This window comes from Calypte anna, chromosome 5A (genome assembly GCF_003957555.1).
Source record: "Calypte anna isolate BGI_N300 chromosome 5A, bCalAnn1_v1.p, whole genome shotgun sequence".
Lineage (NCBI taxonomy): Eukaryota > Metazoa > Chordata > Aves > Apodiformes > Trochilidae > Calypte > Calypte anna.
Window position 1 is genome coordinate 25,669,812 of NC_044251.1, and position 17,152 is coordinate 25,686,963.

General features: G+C 38.3%; 2 protein-coding genes across 4 annotated transcripts in view; one reads left to right on the top strand and one right to left on the bottom strand.

Annotated features, from left to right (window-relative positions):
• ZC3H14 (zinc finger CCCH-type containing 14) overlaps positions 1 to 17,152 on the top strand; it is a 977,341-nt gene that overhangs the window by 903,747 nt on the left and 56,442 nt on the right. The gene's annotated exons all lie outside the window — the stretch shown is intronic.
• Positions 7,494 to 17,152, bottom strand: part of PTPN21 (protein tyrosine phosphatase non-receptor type 21) — a 40,663-nt gene continuing 31,004 nt past the window's right edge. For all 3 annotated transcript variants that reach the window (XM_030452358.1, XM_030452357.1, XM_030452359.1), the window contains 6 exons: positions 15,662 to 15,799; positions 12,923 to 13,144; positions 11,557 to 11,685; positions 10,989 to 11,223; positions 10,317 to 10,477; positions 7,494 to 9,494 (listed from right to left, as the gene is read on the bottom strand). In XM_030452358.1, coding sequence (XP_030308218.1) covers positions 9,366 to 9,494; positions 10,317 to 10,477; positions 10,989 to 11,223; positions 11,557 to 11,685; positions 12,923 to 13,144; positions 15,662 to 15,799 — 1,014 coding nt within the window. In that variant the 3' untranslated portion in view covers positions 7,494 to 9,365. The remainder of the gene's footprint in view (positions 9,495 to 10,316; positions 10,478 to 10,988; positions 11,224 to 11,556; positions 11,686 to 12,922; positions 13,145 to 15,661; positions 15,800 to 17,152) is intronic.

The following is a 17,152-nucleotide window of genomic DNA, read 5'->3' on the forward strand; positions in this document are numbered from 1 at the left end:
ACCAGCCCCTCATCTCCATCTCAACCACCTGAAAGAAAACCTAGGGGGACTCCTGGTCAGGAAACCTGCAAGTACCAGCAAGTTACTTCAAGAGAAGTGAAAACTAAAATTAAGAATGCTGTGTCTGCTTTACTCAGGACTTTCTGGTTGCTGTAGAAAGCCTCCAGAGCAGCTTGGCTCTCCAGGCCTCTTGAAGGGACTGATATTTCAGCTACTCCAAACTAATCCCAGCAGTCAGCAAAGGCAGGAGGTGTGTCTGATAACCCTGGTGACTGCGCACAAAAATTATATTTACATTTATTTTTTACATTGTGAAACTGGTCTGCAAAAGGTGTGGGCTCTGTACCCAGCCCATCTGGGGCAGGAGGAATGGTGGAGGGGCTGAGCAGCCACCCCCATGGGGCACAGGCACCCGCTGCTGCTGCAGGAGAGATCCCAGGCTTCAGCACCCCCAGTCCTGCAGTCCTAATGCATCAAAGGAATCAAATTAGACCTTGAGAAGGGCAAGAAAAGGCTACATACATGGAGTACAGAGGCACATGAAACTTGAGACAGAGAGAAACTCAAACATAGGCTCAGCCTGGCAGGCCACAAATCTCTGCAGCCCCATCCTCACAGAGGGCAGGCAGCCTGATCCATAGCACAAGTCACAGAGCTCTCTGCAGTTATCCCAAGAATTCAGCAAGCTCATAGGATTCCCCTTATAGTATCTGCATGAGGGCTGCAGCATACCTGACACCTCACCAGAGCCCAATTCCAGATAAGTAACAGAACTATGAGGTGACCCTAGCTCTTCCCAGCTCTCTGTTGTGCTCGCACGCCAAATAAGAAGTGAAGCAACATGTCAGAGGCCATCAGCTCTTCTGTCAGCATGAGAATTCCTCACAGGACTTCAGAGGTCTAGACTTTTCAACCAGCAATTCAGCTCAGAGGCATCTGGCACCCTGCTTTTTCCTTGACACTTGACACAATCAAGACCAGAGAAAATACAGATAACAGCTGGCTATGAGTCTTCACAAATGCTGGACACAGCCACCTCAGATAACAGTGGATTGTAAAAGCAAGATAGAAGAGCTCAAGCTCTCATATCAATTTCTCTTTCCCCAGGAACAAGCTTGAATAATGGGTCCTCCCCTCCCATTTCAAGAATCTTAAAGCCTTATACAGAGGCTATCAGGTTAAACACAGATTTTTCAAAGGCCCTTGCTGTAGCTTTCCACAGGACATGTTTTCTCCTCAATATTTGAACTTTGAAGAGCCACTGTTCAGTTTAATCCATGGTGCAATCAGATCTCCCCAAGGAGTTCTTGGGCACACCTCAACAAATAGCTCCTTGTTGTCCATCCTTTTACCTGAAGAAGCAACTGCCAGGTGAGAGCACATTCCTTGCTATGAAGAACCCAGTGCCAGACACACTCCAGTAATGAAATAAGAGGAGACGTGAGCAATGGGATGGGCCAGCTCATGGCCAAAGTCAGTTTCACAAGTATCAGGATCATTCTGCCTGTACCATCAGTGCAGTATTTCCAGTTTCTTTCAACAGAGAATGTAAATTAACCTCAGTTCTGCTTATTTGTCATTACTTACACACCAGCATTGTGCAGAGGAGTAAATGGCATTCCCATCATACTCACAAATTGTGACCATCTACTAGCAGTTTAAGGCTGTAGGAGGTGATTTGGCAGGATTTCTGTCCTGTAGAGTCCAGCCTTCCAGGAGATGCTCATAAAAAGAGAGGAGAGACAGAACATACATTTTATGCTCTCATTGACCCCTCAGGAAAAAGGAATAGGTGTAAAAAAATCCCACCACATCCTAAACAAAGGAGATGTCACATGTAAAATGTTCAACTGGGTTCCTAGCATTGCTGAGTTTCCTGTAACCTTTATCCACAGCCATTCCAGACTTAAGCAACCCCAACAGCTGAATGAAAGCTACTTCAGTTCCCTTTGTCAAGGCACTAGGCTGGGAACCTCTCTCATCAGCTCCCTTAAATTCCTCCTGTACCAAGTCCTGGAGCTCTTGCCCAGGGAAGCTGCTGCCTGCTGTGCCAAATCCAAGAGCCAAACCCCTTCCCTAGGCTCTAATGGGGATTTTACAGTGGCAGTAAAATAAAAGCTATAGTTTAGAGCAATTTGCATTTAGGGGTTATGTTTCTGAAGAGGCTAAAACCAATATAAATAAGAAACATCATAGAACTCTTGGGTGGTTTTACCATGTGCTTAGGAGCCCAAGAACTTGCATCTCCCTCTCCTGATTTTGAATTCGTGTCAAGTAAGAAAGGTTGGCCCATGCTGAACATTGCACAGGACATTTCCCAGGATATGGGAATTGTGCAGATAAGTACCTATCTATGCAACTGTCTTACCTTAAGTTGATTAATGCCATCAAACTGTGCACACCTAAAAGAAAAATTTTAGTTAAAAACCTAGTTGCTTCAGATACAGTAAAGTGGGGAGCACACCCAGGCCTTTTGCAAAGGAGAATGTAACTCTCCATTGTGAAATTGCAATGTCCAGTGGTCATTTCATTCATCATGGTCCTGCACTGCACCAGATGTAATACAGCAAAGCCTTTTGCACCAAGTCCCTTTTTGACTGTCAATTAAAAAAATGAAGAGAAATGTCAGCGTTAGTTATTGGTAGCAGCTCTAATCACAGTAAGTACACCAGCAACTGCTTCCTCTCTCCCTTTCAGAAAAAGTTTGGCAGCTTTCACAACATTTTATCAATCCTCCTCTTGAACGTGAAAGGGAAATTGAATGTTCAATTGTAAAAAGAGCTTTACAAAATGCAAAATAATTTAAACAATGATAGGGAAACAGGGGCAAGATTTTTCTGATTCAAAGATAACCACTATTAGTGTCTGACAGTACAAGTTTTATATCTGTACTGAGAGGCAGGACAGCACCTGCAGTGCTTTAGAAAAGTTACAGCCTACTGCCACTAGTGCAAACTAATTCTGATTTATCTTTAAATAATGGAATGATAAAAGTTCACAGTTGCTTCAAATATTTATTTCCATGGCAAAAATAGACTATAATATATTCATTTCACATATATTACATTCAGTAATACAAGCTTTTCTATGAAACACAATTTGTACATTGCTTTACAAACCAATTTCAGTTTTACAAAGAATTAAAGCTGTTTTGATTATACATTTTTACAGTATTGGTGGCAAGACAGCAAAAATAGACACATTAAGCACTAGCTTAGTACTAGAAAATAATACTTCAAGTTTCCTACTGTTTAAACCAAGTCCCATTGAAATCCTTGCATACTGGCTCAAATGAAAACAGAAGAAAATGGAGCCAGATCCTGCACTCCTCTGACATTAAGGACTCAGTCCTGCAAAACTGCTGAAAGGACTTCAAACACCCACTTGCTTTCAGAGATTTCAGCAATGTGCAGGAGTGTACATACTTACTGATTTGCCAGGATTCTAAAATTTCCATTCAAATCTCCCCCAGATCAGCCAAAAAGACAACAGATATGTTGGGAATTTCAAAGCAAGTTAAGAAAATATTTTTGTAAAAGCCATATATGCCTCAACTGCCAGAATTACTCAGGATTAGCAAGGAGACAGACTGGAGGATACTGTATGGATTTTTCCCCATCAAGTTTCCTACCATTCTAAAAATCAATGGCATTTGCAAAGTCTTTAAAGTATTTTAAAGGTCTTCTAACTTTAGCTAAGTATTTCCAAATGGAGAAATAGCATTTAAATTCCCTTTATAAAAGTTAGGCACCTTCTGAAACTGTGCTAATGAAATTAATAATTTGGTAGTTTTGATTGCCACATATGTGAACCAAAATAACATTACTGTATCTACAGACTTGCTCGCTAACTTGCCACAGGCTGGATCTGTTGTAAACTCCATTCATTGAATTCTCTATATTTTATTTCTTTGTTCTTCCCTAATTAGAGCTGAAGAATAGACCTTTAAAGAACAAATTCACTGGAGATTATTCTTCACCACTGACTGCAGCAGCATATGAAAAATAGCAAATAAAATCAAAGGCCATTTAGCAGCTGCTTTTTGAAATGCTCTCTGAAGTTAAGAAATGGTTTGTCAGCCCCTGTAGACACAGAAGTATCACTTCTGGTGCCAACACAATGCACCAAGTTAGCTGGTCCCCAACAGGATCTTTTAGGAAATTTTTTTTTACAGAAAAGTTTGCAACAGCTGCTAAAAGTTAAGGATATTTTCCCTTACCTTAGCAAAGTATTATATTAGTATCACTGTACTGCAAATGATGCACTGCAACACAGTTTCTAAGTACTTTAAATTCCATGTTGCAAGGGCCTGATTTTCAGCCCAGCCTTAAACTCCTGCAATTGACACCTACTGTAAACACCTGGCTGCATTCACAAATTATTTATATTTCACTGCAAAATTGCAGGTATGCCTATTCCCCCTGCAATTTGATTCTATAAAACCAGAGACCACGGTTTGAAAAATCTGACCTTTAACCAGTAAAGAGAAACTAAGCTGACAGATTGCATTAAATACATTTGGAAAGGAAGATATGTAAAAGTGACAGAACTTCTGAAAAAAATATTTGGAGTTTCAAAGTCAACTTTTAAAAAGCCAGTAAAAATAACACCTATAACTACATCTTCATTTACCCTACCATACCATGAAAAACATACCATACAAATCAAACCCTTCTAGCAGCTCTACTGTGGATACAACACATTCCAAATTGTCCTCCAAATGCCTTCAGCCATTCCTCAGATCCTCACTCCCTACTTCCAACATTTTGTACTTTCACAAGAGAATTATTTCCCAACTATCTCAGCTACTTTTCCTTTGAATGCACATTCCTGCTGCATTCTTTTGGCTAATTCTTGTAATCTGTATTTAAATTTGAAGTAGACATGTGAGTATTAATGCCTTAAGGGCTCAAGCTTTCATTGGCAATAAGCCCATTTCAATTCCTGCAGCATCGGGAAGAACTGCAGGAATTCTGCACCTCGCAGGACTGGACTCTGGCTTTGAATAACTTTTCAGTACTGAAAAAAACCCAACAAACCCTAAAGCATAAAGTTCTTAACAATTTAAGTGTTGTTTCTTTTAAATTATTATTTGTTCTGTATTGAAATACCGTATTGAAATACAGTAATGAGTTTGTATTCTTAAGTCCATGGTTTTAGTAGCACTACTGATAAAAGAAAACTGAGGTCTCATTACACAGCAAGCTTGTATAATAAACAGCCCTGCAGTTCCCATGTTTGGTCCAGAGGCCACTGAAATCCACAAGCCAATCAACTTTAAAAGCTGCTCCAACAAGAAAAATGTAGCAGCACCCTCAGGTAATCTTACTAATGTTTAGAAGCTATTTTCAAAGAAAATTGCTCTGAATGTCAAAATTTCAGTATCAGTTAAAAAAAAAAGGTACAGAATTACAAGGAGAGCCAAACATAAATTTCCCAAAATGCCAAGATTTTTTTTCCATTTCAGTAAACATTTTACTTTTTCTTTTCTGGATTTTATTTTTTCTCTACATTTTTATAACAATCTAGAGCAGCTTTTCATCCACCAAAATCACAGGAACTCTGCCTTGCTCACCTGCTTTTATTTAAATTTTTTTAAATTATTAATTGTTTTCCTAATTATAAATCATAGCACCCTGCACTTGTAGTTTTTCCATTCACTTGTGGCAAAGGTATCACCATGACAGCAATACTAAGGCATAAAACTTTCTGCTCTTCATGGGGGGCAGCAGAAAAAGAAAAGCACAGCTGTGCAGGCTGCAAAAAAGCTCTGCAAAACTCCCCCATGTTTCACCAACCTTCTCCCTCACGGAAGGAGGCAGGGAGTGATTTGCAGCCTACAGCTCAGCCTGCTAAGCCAGTGACATCTTTGCAGTGAGCAGGGCTCTGACTTGTGTTCCTAGAGAAGAGCTGCTAGCCCAAAAGTACAGATTCATTGGCCAAAAACTCTCTCACCACAGCAACCAAGAAAAGTCAAATGTGCAGAAGCCCTTACCACAATTTATGGGTTCATCTGACTCTTCATAGAATTTTGATACTAAAAAGCATTTTCCACATAGCCCACCAAAGACAGTCAAATCTGTCTCTTGACAGTATATAGCACCTTTATTTATCCCTGAGAGCTCTGACATCCCTAGAGATCAGCATCATCTTTCCCATTTACTGCAAAAATGTCTTCATACAACTTACTAATAAGTCATCTCAAATCTCTCGAAATAATCTGGTTTCATACCCATAAATACCAAAGCACTTCTGGCAAAAGCACAGGCTTTTAGTGGAATTTTAAGCTCTGACAAATAAATGCACCTTTGACTCACACTGTGACTGTATTTGGACAGTGAGTGTTCTTGTTCTTCCAACACTTCCTGAAGCATTCAGCACAACTACATGTAAACAAGCATCCCCTTTTCAAGACTCAGAACAAAGTACTAAAACCTGAATTTTCTTTTAAAAGTTAATTGAAAATTCTAAACTGCTTTAAAAATTAGTTCTGCTACAGGAGGTTCTGGAGTCTATTTTCATTTGGTATCTCAGGAAGAGAAACTGCTCATTTTCAGTGCTCACTTGAAGCTATATGATTACATACAGAAGCAATCCTGCTGTCTTCAGAAGGAAAACTCACCAAAGCCAAGTCTATAAGGGTCAAGGCTATTAATGTAAAAACAGGATGCTGCTGATGGCCAGAACTGAGAGTGGAAGTTGAGGAGGTAGCAGTGTTATGCTTGAAAAAATAAACCCAGACTGTGACTACCAGATAAGGGAGCACCCACCTCTGAAAGTTAACTCAACTCTTTTCAGTAAAATGGGAAAGGAAGACCAAAGACACAGTTCCTCACCCACTGCAGACAATCCCGTAAGTTTTGCATTGAATTCCTTCTTTTAACAGGTTTTGGGGTTTTTTTAATGCCTCACAGCTGATCTTGTGCCCCAGTAACTGTTGAACAGCTAAAATTGCCAGTTGAAGTTGTGGTTGTATATAATTTCATTAAAAGCTGCATGTATCTGGGTACGAATGTGGCAGTCCAAAGTTTAGAAGTAGAAATGCTACAAACTCCTTTCTAAATAGGAGTATAGCTACATATAGGAGCATAGCTACATATAGGAGCATAGCTACATATAGGAGCATAGCTACATATAGGAGCATAGCTACACATTCTGAAGATACATATTTCTGAAAATAAAAGTGAATTGTGGCAAAAAGTAGCAATGTTTTAAAAACATATTATGACAAATATTTGTGTTTCTTTCAATACTTTTCTTAACACAGATATATTAAATCAGTTTACTTGCAAGATTTATATTTAAAGAATCAGTCAGCAGTAACTGATTTCCTCTGGATTTTCCTGTTACTTTTACTGAGAGCAGAACAATTCAGACTGCCTAAAAGCAGACCAAGTGTACTAGACAATATACTTTAAAGCATTACATTTTTTAAAGAAAGATACAGTAGCACAATGTCATTAGGACCATGTGTTGTTTTGTTTTTTTTTTTTAATTTGTGGTCGATACATAGGAAATTGAGGCAACCTATTATTCTTAATTAATGTTTTGGGAGAAAATTGTTGTTTTCAGGGGGCTTTAATTTTTCATAATAGTTTCCAAACCCTTGCTACAGCTCAGAAAAATAAAATAATTTCATGAATGATAAAAACAACTTTCAGAACCATTTCAGTTCACTACGCAGCTATCAAGGGAAACGGACACATAAACATGCTTTGAAAATAGGTTTGGGTTTTGTGTTTAAATTAGACCTAATAGCTCACTTTTGAGTAGGCTTTTTCACGTCAGCATCTCAAAACACTTGAAAAGGCAGGTAAAACCACACAATCCCCATTTGAAAACCACAGACAGGATTATTTAGAGATACTGTAATTAGACCAGACCTATGGGACAAAATAGAAACTCCTGAAGGTATGAATCATCTTCAGGTCCATGTTACAGCCATTGACTCATCCACCTACACAGCTACTAAAATACCCACGTCTCCAGTGTTCTCTCTAAGAGCTCTTACATTGTGCAGGTGTTTTCAAATGGCTTCTGTGGATACCCTTCGTTGCAATGCTGCACAGAATTAGCAAAATCTGTTCTAATACTGCCAAAATAACCTGGAGGATTCTACTGAAACTTCTCCTGCTTTAAAAGCTTTCTTGACTGGGAACATAAATATTTTTAAGGGTCATCTTTGCACTTTGCAAGGCAGCAATCACAGCTGCCACACCTCCTCCATTATGTTTCATATGATCAGTTCTGCTTTGCCACTATGCACCTTCTTACTCCAGTTTTGGTTCTCTCACTTCATCAACTTAAAAGGCTCTTCCAAAAATAACAGATTAGTAACGGTATATAACCGTATGAAACAATGCATGATTATAGTTTCTATGTTTATCTACATAAATAACAGAGCAAAAGAAGTGCTTAAAACATTTGCATCCACTTTGATTTCAGCCAGTAAAATCAAACTGTCCTCTAAATATAAGAATAATACTGAATATGGACTTTCTCTCAACCATTTGTCACCAATAATCTTGTGAATAATTATTTTTCTCCTTCTTGTTTCAGGCAGACATGCCTCTGCTCAAATGGAAGTTACCAACAGTTAACAATCTTTCACTTCTCAGTTCTATTACATGGCACTACAACTACCTACTGGTAGCTTCCCCTAGTGCTTTCTGAATGATATTTGAAAAGCTAGTTCAATCACTTTCAGTTTTCTCCTCTGCCATTTACAAAGGTTTGGGTTACGGCGTTTGGTTTTTTTCCATTTAAAAATGTGGAATATAAAAACAACTGTCCTTAAAGCAACAGTTTAAAGTATCCAAGAGCTGCTATTTTGCTGAGTAAACCAGAGGAAACCAAATGTTCATTTAAACAAATACAGATATATTGTTCTTAATATAAAATTGAAAGCAGAATGAAACTGCATAAGACCTTGACATTCCTTAGGAGCAGGCCTCTCACCCTATGTGCAGGTATGGATTTTCAGCTTTCCCACAGTTAACAATTATGTTTTAAAACATAACATTAGTAAAATTGTGCCATGTACTTCCATTCCAAAAGGTATTTATTTTGCCCAGAGTAACACCACTCTAAAGAACACATGCAAGTACAAGTGAAATCATTCCCTAATATGACTGTAGCTGAACATGAGAGGAGTTTAGTCCAGCGAAGATCCTGTTTTGCAGGGACTGTTACACTGACTTGCATTTAACAGTCACATACCAGTCCTAAAAGGTAACTGTATGATTCATCATACAAAAAAAACCAACAAAAAAACAAACACACCACTGAGAGCAGGTCTGCATGGGCAACCATAATTTTCTTTCTGTAAACTCTTGCAGTATCTATCCCTTAGGAAGTGGTGGGGATTATATAAGTCTAGAGCTTCTGAGAAACTGAATGAGAACTCCATAGACGAAAGTGTACTGCGAAAGAGTCTGCACCATCATCATTCTCTGCTGCCTCAGCATGTCCAGCACTCGTGGGATGTCCAGCATCTGGAGGAAGAGAACAAACTGTAACAAGTGGCTGGTGAGCAGGGAGAACTGCTCCCGCTTTCTCAGCAGGAGGTTCAGAGCAGTAGCAGGGATCTAAGAGCAGAATCAGCTGCTTTCATTTCAGCTCTGACTTGCACTACACCACCAACAATGCCTACATTCTCATCTGTGAAATATGCATAATGATAAACTTGCCTATTTTATGGGTATTCAAAAACATAATAGCTGCACAAGTTTGTCATAGTGTTATGACAGATGCCCAACAGAACAGTATATTAATTATATGATATGCCAGCTGAGACTTAATAAACACTTTACAGCTGTTCACTTCTATCTAAAAGCTGAAAGGACCAACTTTTATTCTATGAAACTACTGCTTTCTTTCCTCTGTGGAAACCAATACTGCAAACACACTACTTTTAGTAACAAAATATTTAATAATAAGCACAGAGACTGGCTACAAAGCATGTTCTTGAATGTTATCCGTTAAAACTAGAGGCATGAAGTAAAAATGGTGAAGTCAGGGAAAAATCCTGAAACATGCTTCATTGCCTTTGTACCTTGTTCCTCTCAGGGACTCAACATCTCATGGAGTCAAGACTCCAAATGAGCATTCTGGTACCCAGCATGGAAGTGGGAAACCCCAGATTATTAACTTTTGCTGAATTGTAAAGGTCTCTTTCAACCATAGCTGTGAGGGCTCTTCCAAAGGTCACATCTTGGGAAAGCTCCCTTGAAGAGCCGCAAAATACTTCTTAGGTAGGTTACTTACTCTTCCACTACCAAACATTATGTAAAGCATGAGAAAGAAAAAGAGATCACCTCATTGTGTTCCAAGCAAGCAATCATGATCTCCGACAGTATGACCACTCCTGTTCGTCCAACACCTGCACTGCAGTGTACCAGTACAGGAGGATTTGAGCTTTTAGGATCTGCAGTGCTGTTCGTGTGGCGCCGCACTGACTGTATCTCTTCCAAGTATGCTGTTGAGTTCAACAAGATAAGAATGATAAATTATGAGGTGAAACCCCAATGCCATTACCCTGTATGACCACCAGAAAAGTTGTAATTTGACAAATGGCACACTGTAAAAATCAAATATCCTAACCAAAGCAATACAGATCAATAAACACCACGTAACTTCTACAAGGCTTTCTTTGCTTCATTCCCCTGTGTCCTACCAAAGGCAGTTTGTGGCCATCTTGTTGCTGCTGGAACATACTGAAGTGTGCAATATATGATGCAATTATGTTTTAATCTATATGAACTTTTAGTAAATTAAATATTTGGCTTTAGACATAAACGGTCACTTTGATAAACTGGCAGGTATATTCCTTCCAAAAATATAGTCTCTTGCTAGTGCAAAGAAACATTTTACAGTGGAAGGCTTGGTATAGAGTAAAGCTAATTCACATATAGCAGCTATTTGAGGAGGTATTAAAAAAAAACAAAACAACAAACACAAACCCAAAAGCAGGGCTATGTACAACTTACATAGAAATCCTTTTAAATCTTCTGGACAGCCATGCTCTGGCCAGTCAGTATACTGCAGGTGCCACACTGCTCTCTCCTGTCCTGTGAGAAGATGTTTTATCTTCAAACCTGTAGTTGCATAGCAGCCAGAGTCAGTACGGAATCGTGTGGTAATCTTAAATCTTCCATAGGTTACAGTGTTGTGTCTGGAACCAAGACGTGGCCAGTATCTGAAGCTTTTTTCTCGCCCACTTTCCTTGAAAATAAAGAAGCTTGCTCAGCAACAAACACAAGAACACGCATACAACTAATGCTCCTGTAACAACTGCTATCTCTACTCGCTTAAGTACTACTACAGTGTTGATTATGTGATTGTTGCAGTTTCTCTCTGAGTAAACCAACTTTCCAGCAGAAAGCATTTGCAAATTTACATCTTTATGAGAAGAAAAACAAGACAGAATGGCAGAGGGTTCACTCAAAATGCATATTTGATTTGCTTTCTTGTTGGAGTGAAGACCCTCTTTCTCTAACAGATCATAACCAAATCATAGCAGATTTCTGTGAGAAACCTGACTCAGTTTATACTCACTTCCTCTGCTGTCACCATAGCTATGATGGCAATTCCTTGTTCCCAGATCATTTGCCAGAAATCCTGACATGTATTCTGCAAAGGGCCCTGCGTAGCAATGTAATCCCACTCTATGCCACCAACAGAGACCTGTTAAATCAAAGATATTAGATTGTTAATTATTGAAAACTCCCTTTCTCCAATTCTTGACTCAGTCATTTGAAGATGTACAAACTGAAAAAAGACCACAACACTCTAGGAGCTCACTAGCAGTTATATCTGCTTCCCATTTTTTAGCTGCATCTTGTCACAATAGATGGAGGAGACACGATGGTTAAAATTGCATAGGCAATAAAAAGAAAAAACAAAAACAACAACTAAATGAATTAAAGCCAAAACACAACTGTATTTTGCAAGATAAGCACGATATAAAAGTGAGGGAAAACAAATAATTTTTCCTATATGAATTTAAGGTACCTTAGTTAGTTTGAGGTTAGAGAAGCTTTCATGCCCCAGTGCTGTAAATGCTATTATACACATTAAAACCTCAGAATCTGCTGATATTTCCTCAAAAAAAAAATAAAAAAAAAATTGTTTGAGACACGCCAGAAGAGTTATTCAATACTGGGGAATGAGTTAAAGTAGAGAAACTATTGTACTACGTCAGCATACACTTTTTTAATTTTTTTTTTTTAAATAGCAGCTACACAAGTACAACTGCTGCTTTGACAATCTCAACGCTTTTCAGAGAACCTGTGAAACAAATTGTAGCTGTACATTAAGTAGGTAAATGCACTGAAAATTCATGAACTGCCTTGAAGGCTCTTGAGTTCATTTTGCAGCTTCTTCACTTTTTTAATCCGTTTAAAGAGCTAAGGCTATGGAAAGGGGGCAACTGTAGATTACAAAAGAGCAGGTTTCTGCTGGCTCCATCTGCTTCTCTGACCATCAAATAAAGCTTGATCTGGGAGCCAGATTACTGCCTGTTGTGTATCTAGTCTGAGAAACTGAGGAAATACTAAGGATTATCACTACAGATCAAAATACCATATCATTGCAAAGGAACCCAGTTTATTATTAAGCAATAATTTTAACTATAGGAAGAACAGACATGCCTTTGGTCAGCATGAATCCACAGAGAGATGAGACACTAAGCACACAGCAGATCAAGACAGAGGCAAAACACAGGAGACCTCTCCAGTAATTAACCCTCCATTACCCTGGGTAATGAGGAAAAACAGGTTTCTCTTTTCCCCAAAGAAACCACTGCAGAGAATGGAAAGATGGAGGGATTCTTACTCATCTGACCAAACCAAAGCTCACAGCCAAATCAATTTTTAGTTACTACATGAACTGGAAGAAAAATCTCCAACAGTATTTCTCTCACCTTGATATGAGATGCATTGATGTAACCCGTGTTGTTTTCTTTGGTTGGGACAAGCTCTACTCTGGTATCATCATAGGGAAGGACGTCCCGAAACCGGTTCCGTTCGGCATTCTCAGGAAGCCGAGCTATGGAGCATTCACCATCTCTAAGTCTTTTTTTTTGAATCCGCTCATATTCCGTGAACACCATTCCCTGCTCCAGCCGCTGCTCCAGAGCTTTGCACTGAAAGGCAGAACACAGATAACCATACAAAGCTACATTCTAAAGCAACTCTATTTAAACAGAGAATTCATCCAGTATAAAATGTATTTCCCTCTACTGCAGACTTTTGCAATGCTCTTCCAGAGTTGAAAACGCTTTTCCAGCATTTGTTCCCACAAACGTTCCAGAATAAACTAGAAGCAACCCTAATCAGCAGGAATTTTGTTCAAGTGAAAAATTAAGAAGCCTGTTATACTTCATTAGATCACAAAGACTGTGAATACCACTGATGAAAGAAAAATCACTTCATGGTTTCTATAAATAGAACCCAGTTGGGCAAAGAAATATTTGGCCAAACCAGATACCTACGCTATACTCCAAGAAAATACCTTTGAACAAGAAAATACCCATAAATATTCTTCCTTAACACAGCATGTTAGATCAAAACATCTGAAAAGGTCTCTTTCAACTTCACATAAAAAACAAAGTGATCAACTTTGTCATTTGGACAATTCTAAAAACGTAAAACACTTGCCTCAATCAACGAGCTAATAATTCACTACCAATATTTCACATTTTCTTAAGCTGAACATACTAAATTATGCACACAGCAGCAAAGCCTTCTTTAAATATTTTTCGGCAGCTGAGGTGTAAACCCTGGATTTTTTCTATTATTTAATTCATTCAATTTTATTAAATAAGTTGCTCCCTCCCTGCCCTGCCCCCACACCCCCCCATTTATTCTTTCAAAACCAAGTTCTTTCTAAATCATAAGACACTTCTGGAATTTCAGCATCTCTTTGCCAACAATAATTAGAGGAATAATATGTAAGATTTCAGCCAGAAAATTTCATCTATGTCACATGCCCCCAGCCTCTAACAGCAACTGCTCTGCAGTATCAGGTCAGAGAATGTCTCGTATCAAATAACCGTAATGCCAAATGTTGCAGAGGAAGGTGTAAAACCTCCACGGTACACAATTTGCACATTAATATGTCAGCTGTACAAACTCCTTTATTATCTTAACCCTCAGTTAAACTGAAAATAACATGAGGTTGAGCAGTGAAACAGGCACTGAATCAACTTTAAAATCATCTAAAATATCTGCAGTCTGGACTTCCTTACATGTCACGTGTCTGCTTTGTATTACCTTTTCTCAACTTTTGGGGTGATTACTCTTATTTCACAGTATCTATTCTGCCCTCACCTGACTGCCTGAAGAGAAAGTGTAGTGACATGTCTTCTGCACAGGTTGACTTTATGGATTCTTCTTTTACCTCAATACTTTGGGGAGAGCTAGCTGAATAATAATATTGCTGAATTCAAGATCAGTCCAGGAGATATAATGGCTGTAAGTAAGAGGAAATAACTAACACAGGTACTAAATGTGGAACTATATCCCAGTAACTCAATGTTATTTTTTGCCTCTTAATATCTTTAAGTAGTGTACATATAGTTCAAAAAGAATCCCAGCTGCAGTGAAATAGAACAGTCAAATCATCCTTCTATGGATCTCACTCCAAGCCTTCAAAGCCCAAGACTGAATTTCTACTATGTGACCTGCAATTAATTTTCTAGGCCTGTTCCTTAAAACTGCAGCTGGTGAGAGCAGGACTGTTCCTCAGGTTCTAATCCCTGCCCAGTGACTGTCAACAAGTTGAGCTAGAGGGATTCTGCAGCTGAGGATGCCAGACGTGCTCAGAACAGCATTCTAAAGAGACCACTGGCTGCAGAATGCACAATAATCACCATGGACCTCAGCGGATCAAGTTGCTCCCTGGTCAGATGTGTACTGACAGAACTGTTCCACAGAGCCCTTCACGTGCTGGATATGGACTGCATTTCACTTTCCTGTAACCTATGCAATTATACACAAGGGAGGCTGAAGTATTTTTATTGATGTTGTTTACCATGACACAAACAGATGGAGTAAAATTTCTCAAAGAATGCTGCTCAAATTCTAGAATCTGATGTGCTCTCAGTGATCTGAGAACTTTCACTGAATTTAAAATTTCTGCAGATTAGACTAGTTCCACTTGTACTTTCAGAGATTCACCTAAGGAAAACATGTATATACAAATACATACAATCTGCAGAAACTGTACCTTGGGGATAAATTTAACTACCTAATTTATTGTAAAAACTGTATGAATTACTAATGATTATAACTCAGTTCAACCTCACAATCAATTTTCATTTTAATACATTCTCTGTCTGGAAAACTCAAAAATTAAGAGGGAAAACAAAGACTCTGCACAAAAATGTATCAGTAGTTACCAGATAATTTGCTTACTGTATGTTTAAAAGATAAGCTATAATCTAAATCACTATAATCTTAAAGAAAAGTCTGAGTTACACCAATACTAGCAATGATTAATCAACCAGAAGTCTCATTGTTCATTTTGTTTCTATTCTGAGTATTTGCATATCTTTGAATCTGAGGCATATAAAGTCCAACAAATCACCATTCCTATGCATTTCATTTTGAAAAATCACTGGTGTAAAAAAGAAATCACATGTTAAAACACTTCAACATACCCGTTCATCATTTGTTGCTCTTGTTGATTCTTCCTTTCCCTCATCTGGCAGAGGCATTCTAGTCAAAGCAAGTCCATTTAGGGCAGCTAGTTTTAGAGGTCCTATTTTTTTTGCATCATTTTTATTCTTTTTCATACCCTGTAACAGAAAAGATGAAACTTGTAAATAGTCTTAAATATCTGATGAAATTATAAAGCAGAAACCAGATTAATTCAACTAAGCAAAGGATACTTGTTTGACTCCTTCTGCAAACAGCTCTGACCTTTCTCTTTGATAAGCACTGCAGTGAGACATTAGGGTGGTGGGACTGCATTCCTCCAAGGACACAACACAAGTCTGTCTTCATTCCAGACAGGTTAACAAAACTGCATGAGAATGACAAATATTGCTCCCTACTTAGCTCACAACTGAGGGTGTGATGTGATCACTCTGGATAATTAACATTCTTGGACAGAATTGAAATCACTTCTCAACCCCCAAAATACATAAAAATAATTCCTTACTGAACTATTCAGTTTGCAGGCACTTTTTTTCCCTACAAGCAGATGTAACAATGACCACAGGCCTTTAAGATAATTGGACATAGTTAAATGCTTGACAACAAGCTGCACATACAAAACATGAACACAAAACTGCAGGCAAATATGAGCATTGAACCAGACCATTAAATTAATCTAAATAATTGAAGTTACCATTCATTATTTGAGAAAAATACCAAAGGAGGTTTTTTATGAAGGAATAAATTGATCCTTTTAAAAAGGATACGAGAAAACTTCATCATTTATGCAGTTGCTAAGTTTTGTTGTTAACAAAAACACACTGAAAATGTGAGTATATAAGCTGTTTGAATAACAGTCAATGCTTTCAAAAGCTGAACATTCATAAGGAATAGGAAGAACAAGCTAAGAGGATGAGACCACATTTAAAAGAGAAATTAACAAAAACACAACAGTTAAGAGTCCACCGAAAAGCAAAATGTGCAAACGCTGGTTGCTGAACCAGAAAGTATATTACTGAACAAGTTTTAATATCAATTTCATTTCAAAGGCTGACATGCACATTTACGAAGCTATCAGAAAGAAAAAGCAGGGCATGATTTTGGTGTATAAAAATGTATCTTCTGGAGAACAAAACACTAGGTGACTAAATGTGAGCAGAAGGAGAAACGTATCACCATTTTTTTGCTATTTCCACACAATAAACTGAAGGAGGGAAGCTTTAGAAAAACATACACAATTGTAAAATGAGTTGAAGCTGATGAATTTTCATTTCCTTGTGTTCAGCTCCACTCAGAGCAAGTCTGACAGACAAAAAATTGTGAGAGGAGTAACTATTTAAATATATGACTTTTGCACAGGTTAGCTTTTGTAGCATCAGCTGTAAGTTACTACAGCAGCAGAAGTTAAATGGTAGCTGCACTGCAGTCACATTTATAATGAAAACCATATGACACTAACTCAAGTAGGCAAAGTTAACAATGAATTTTAAAAA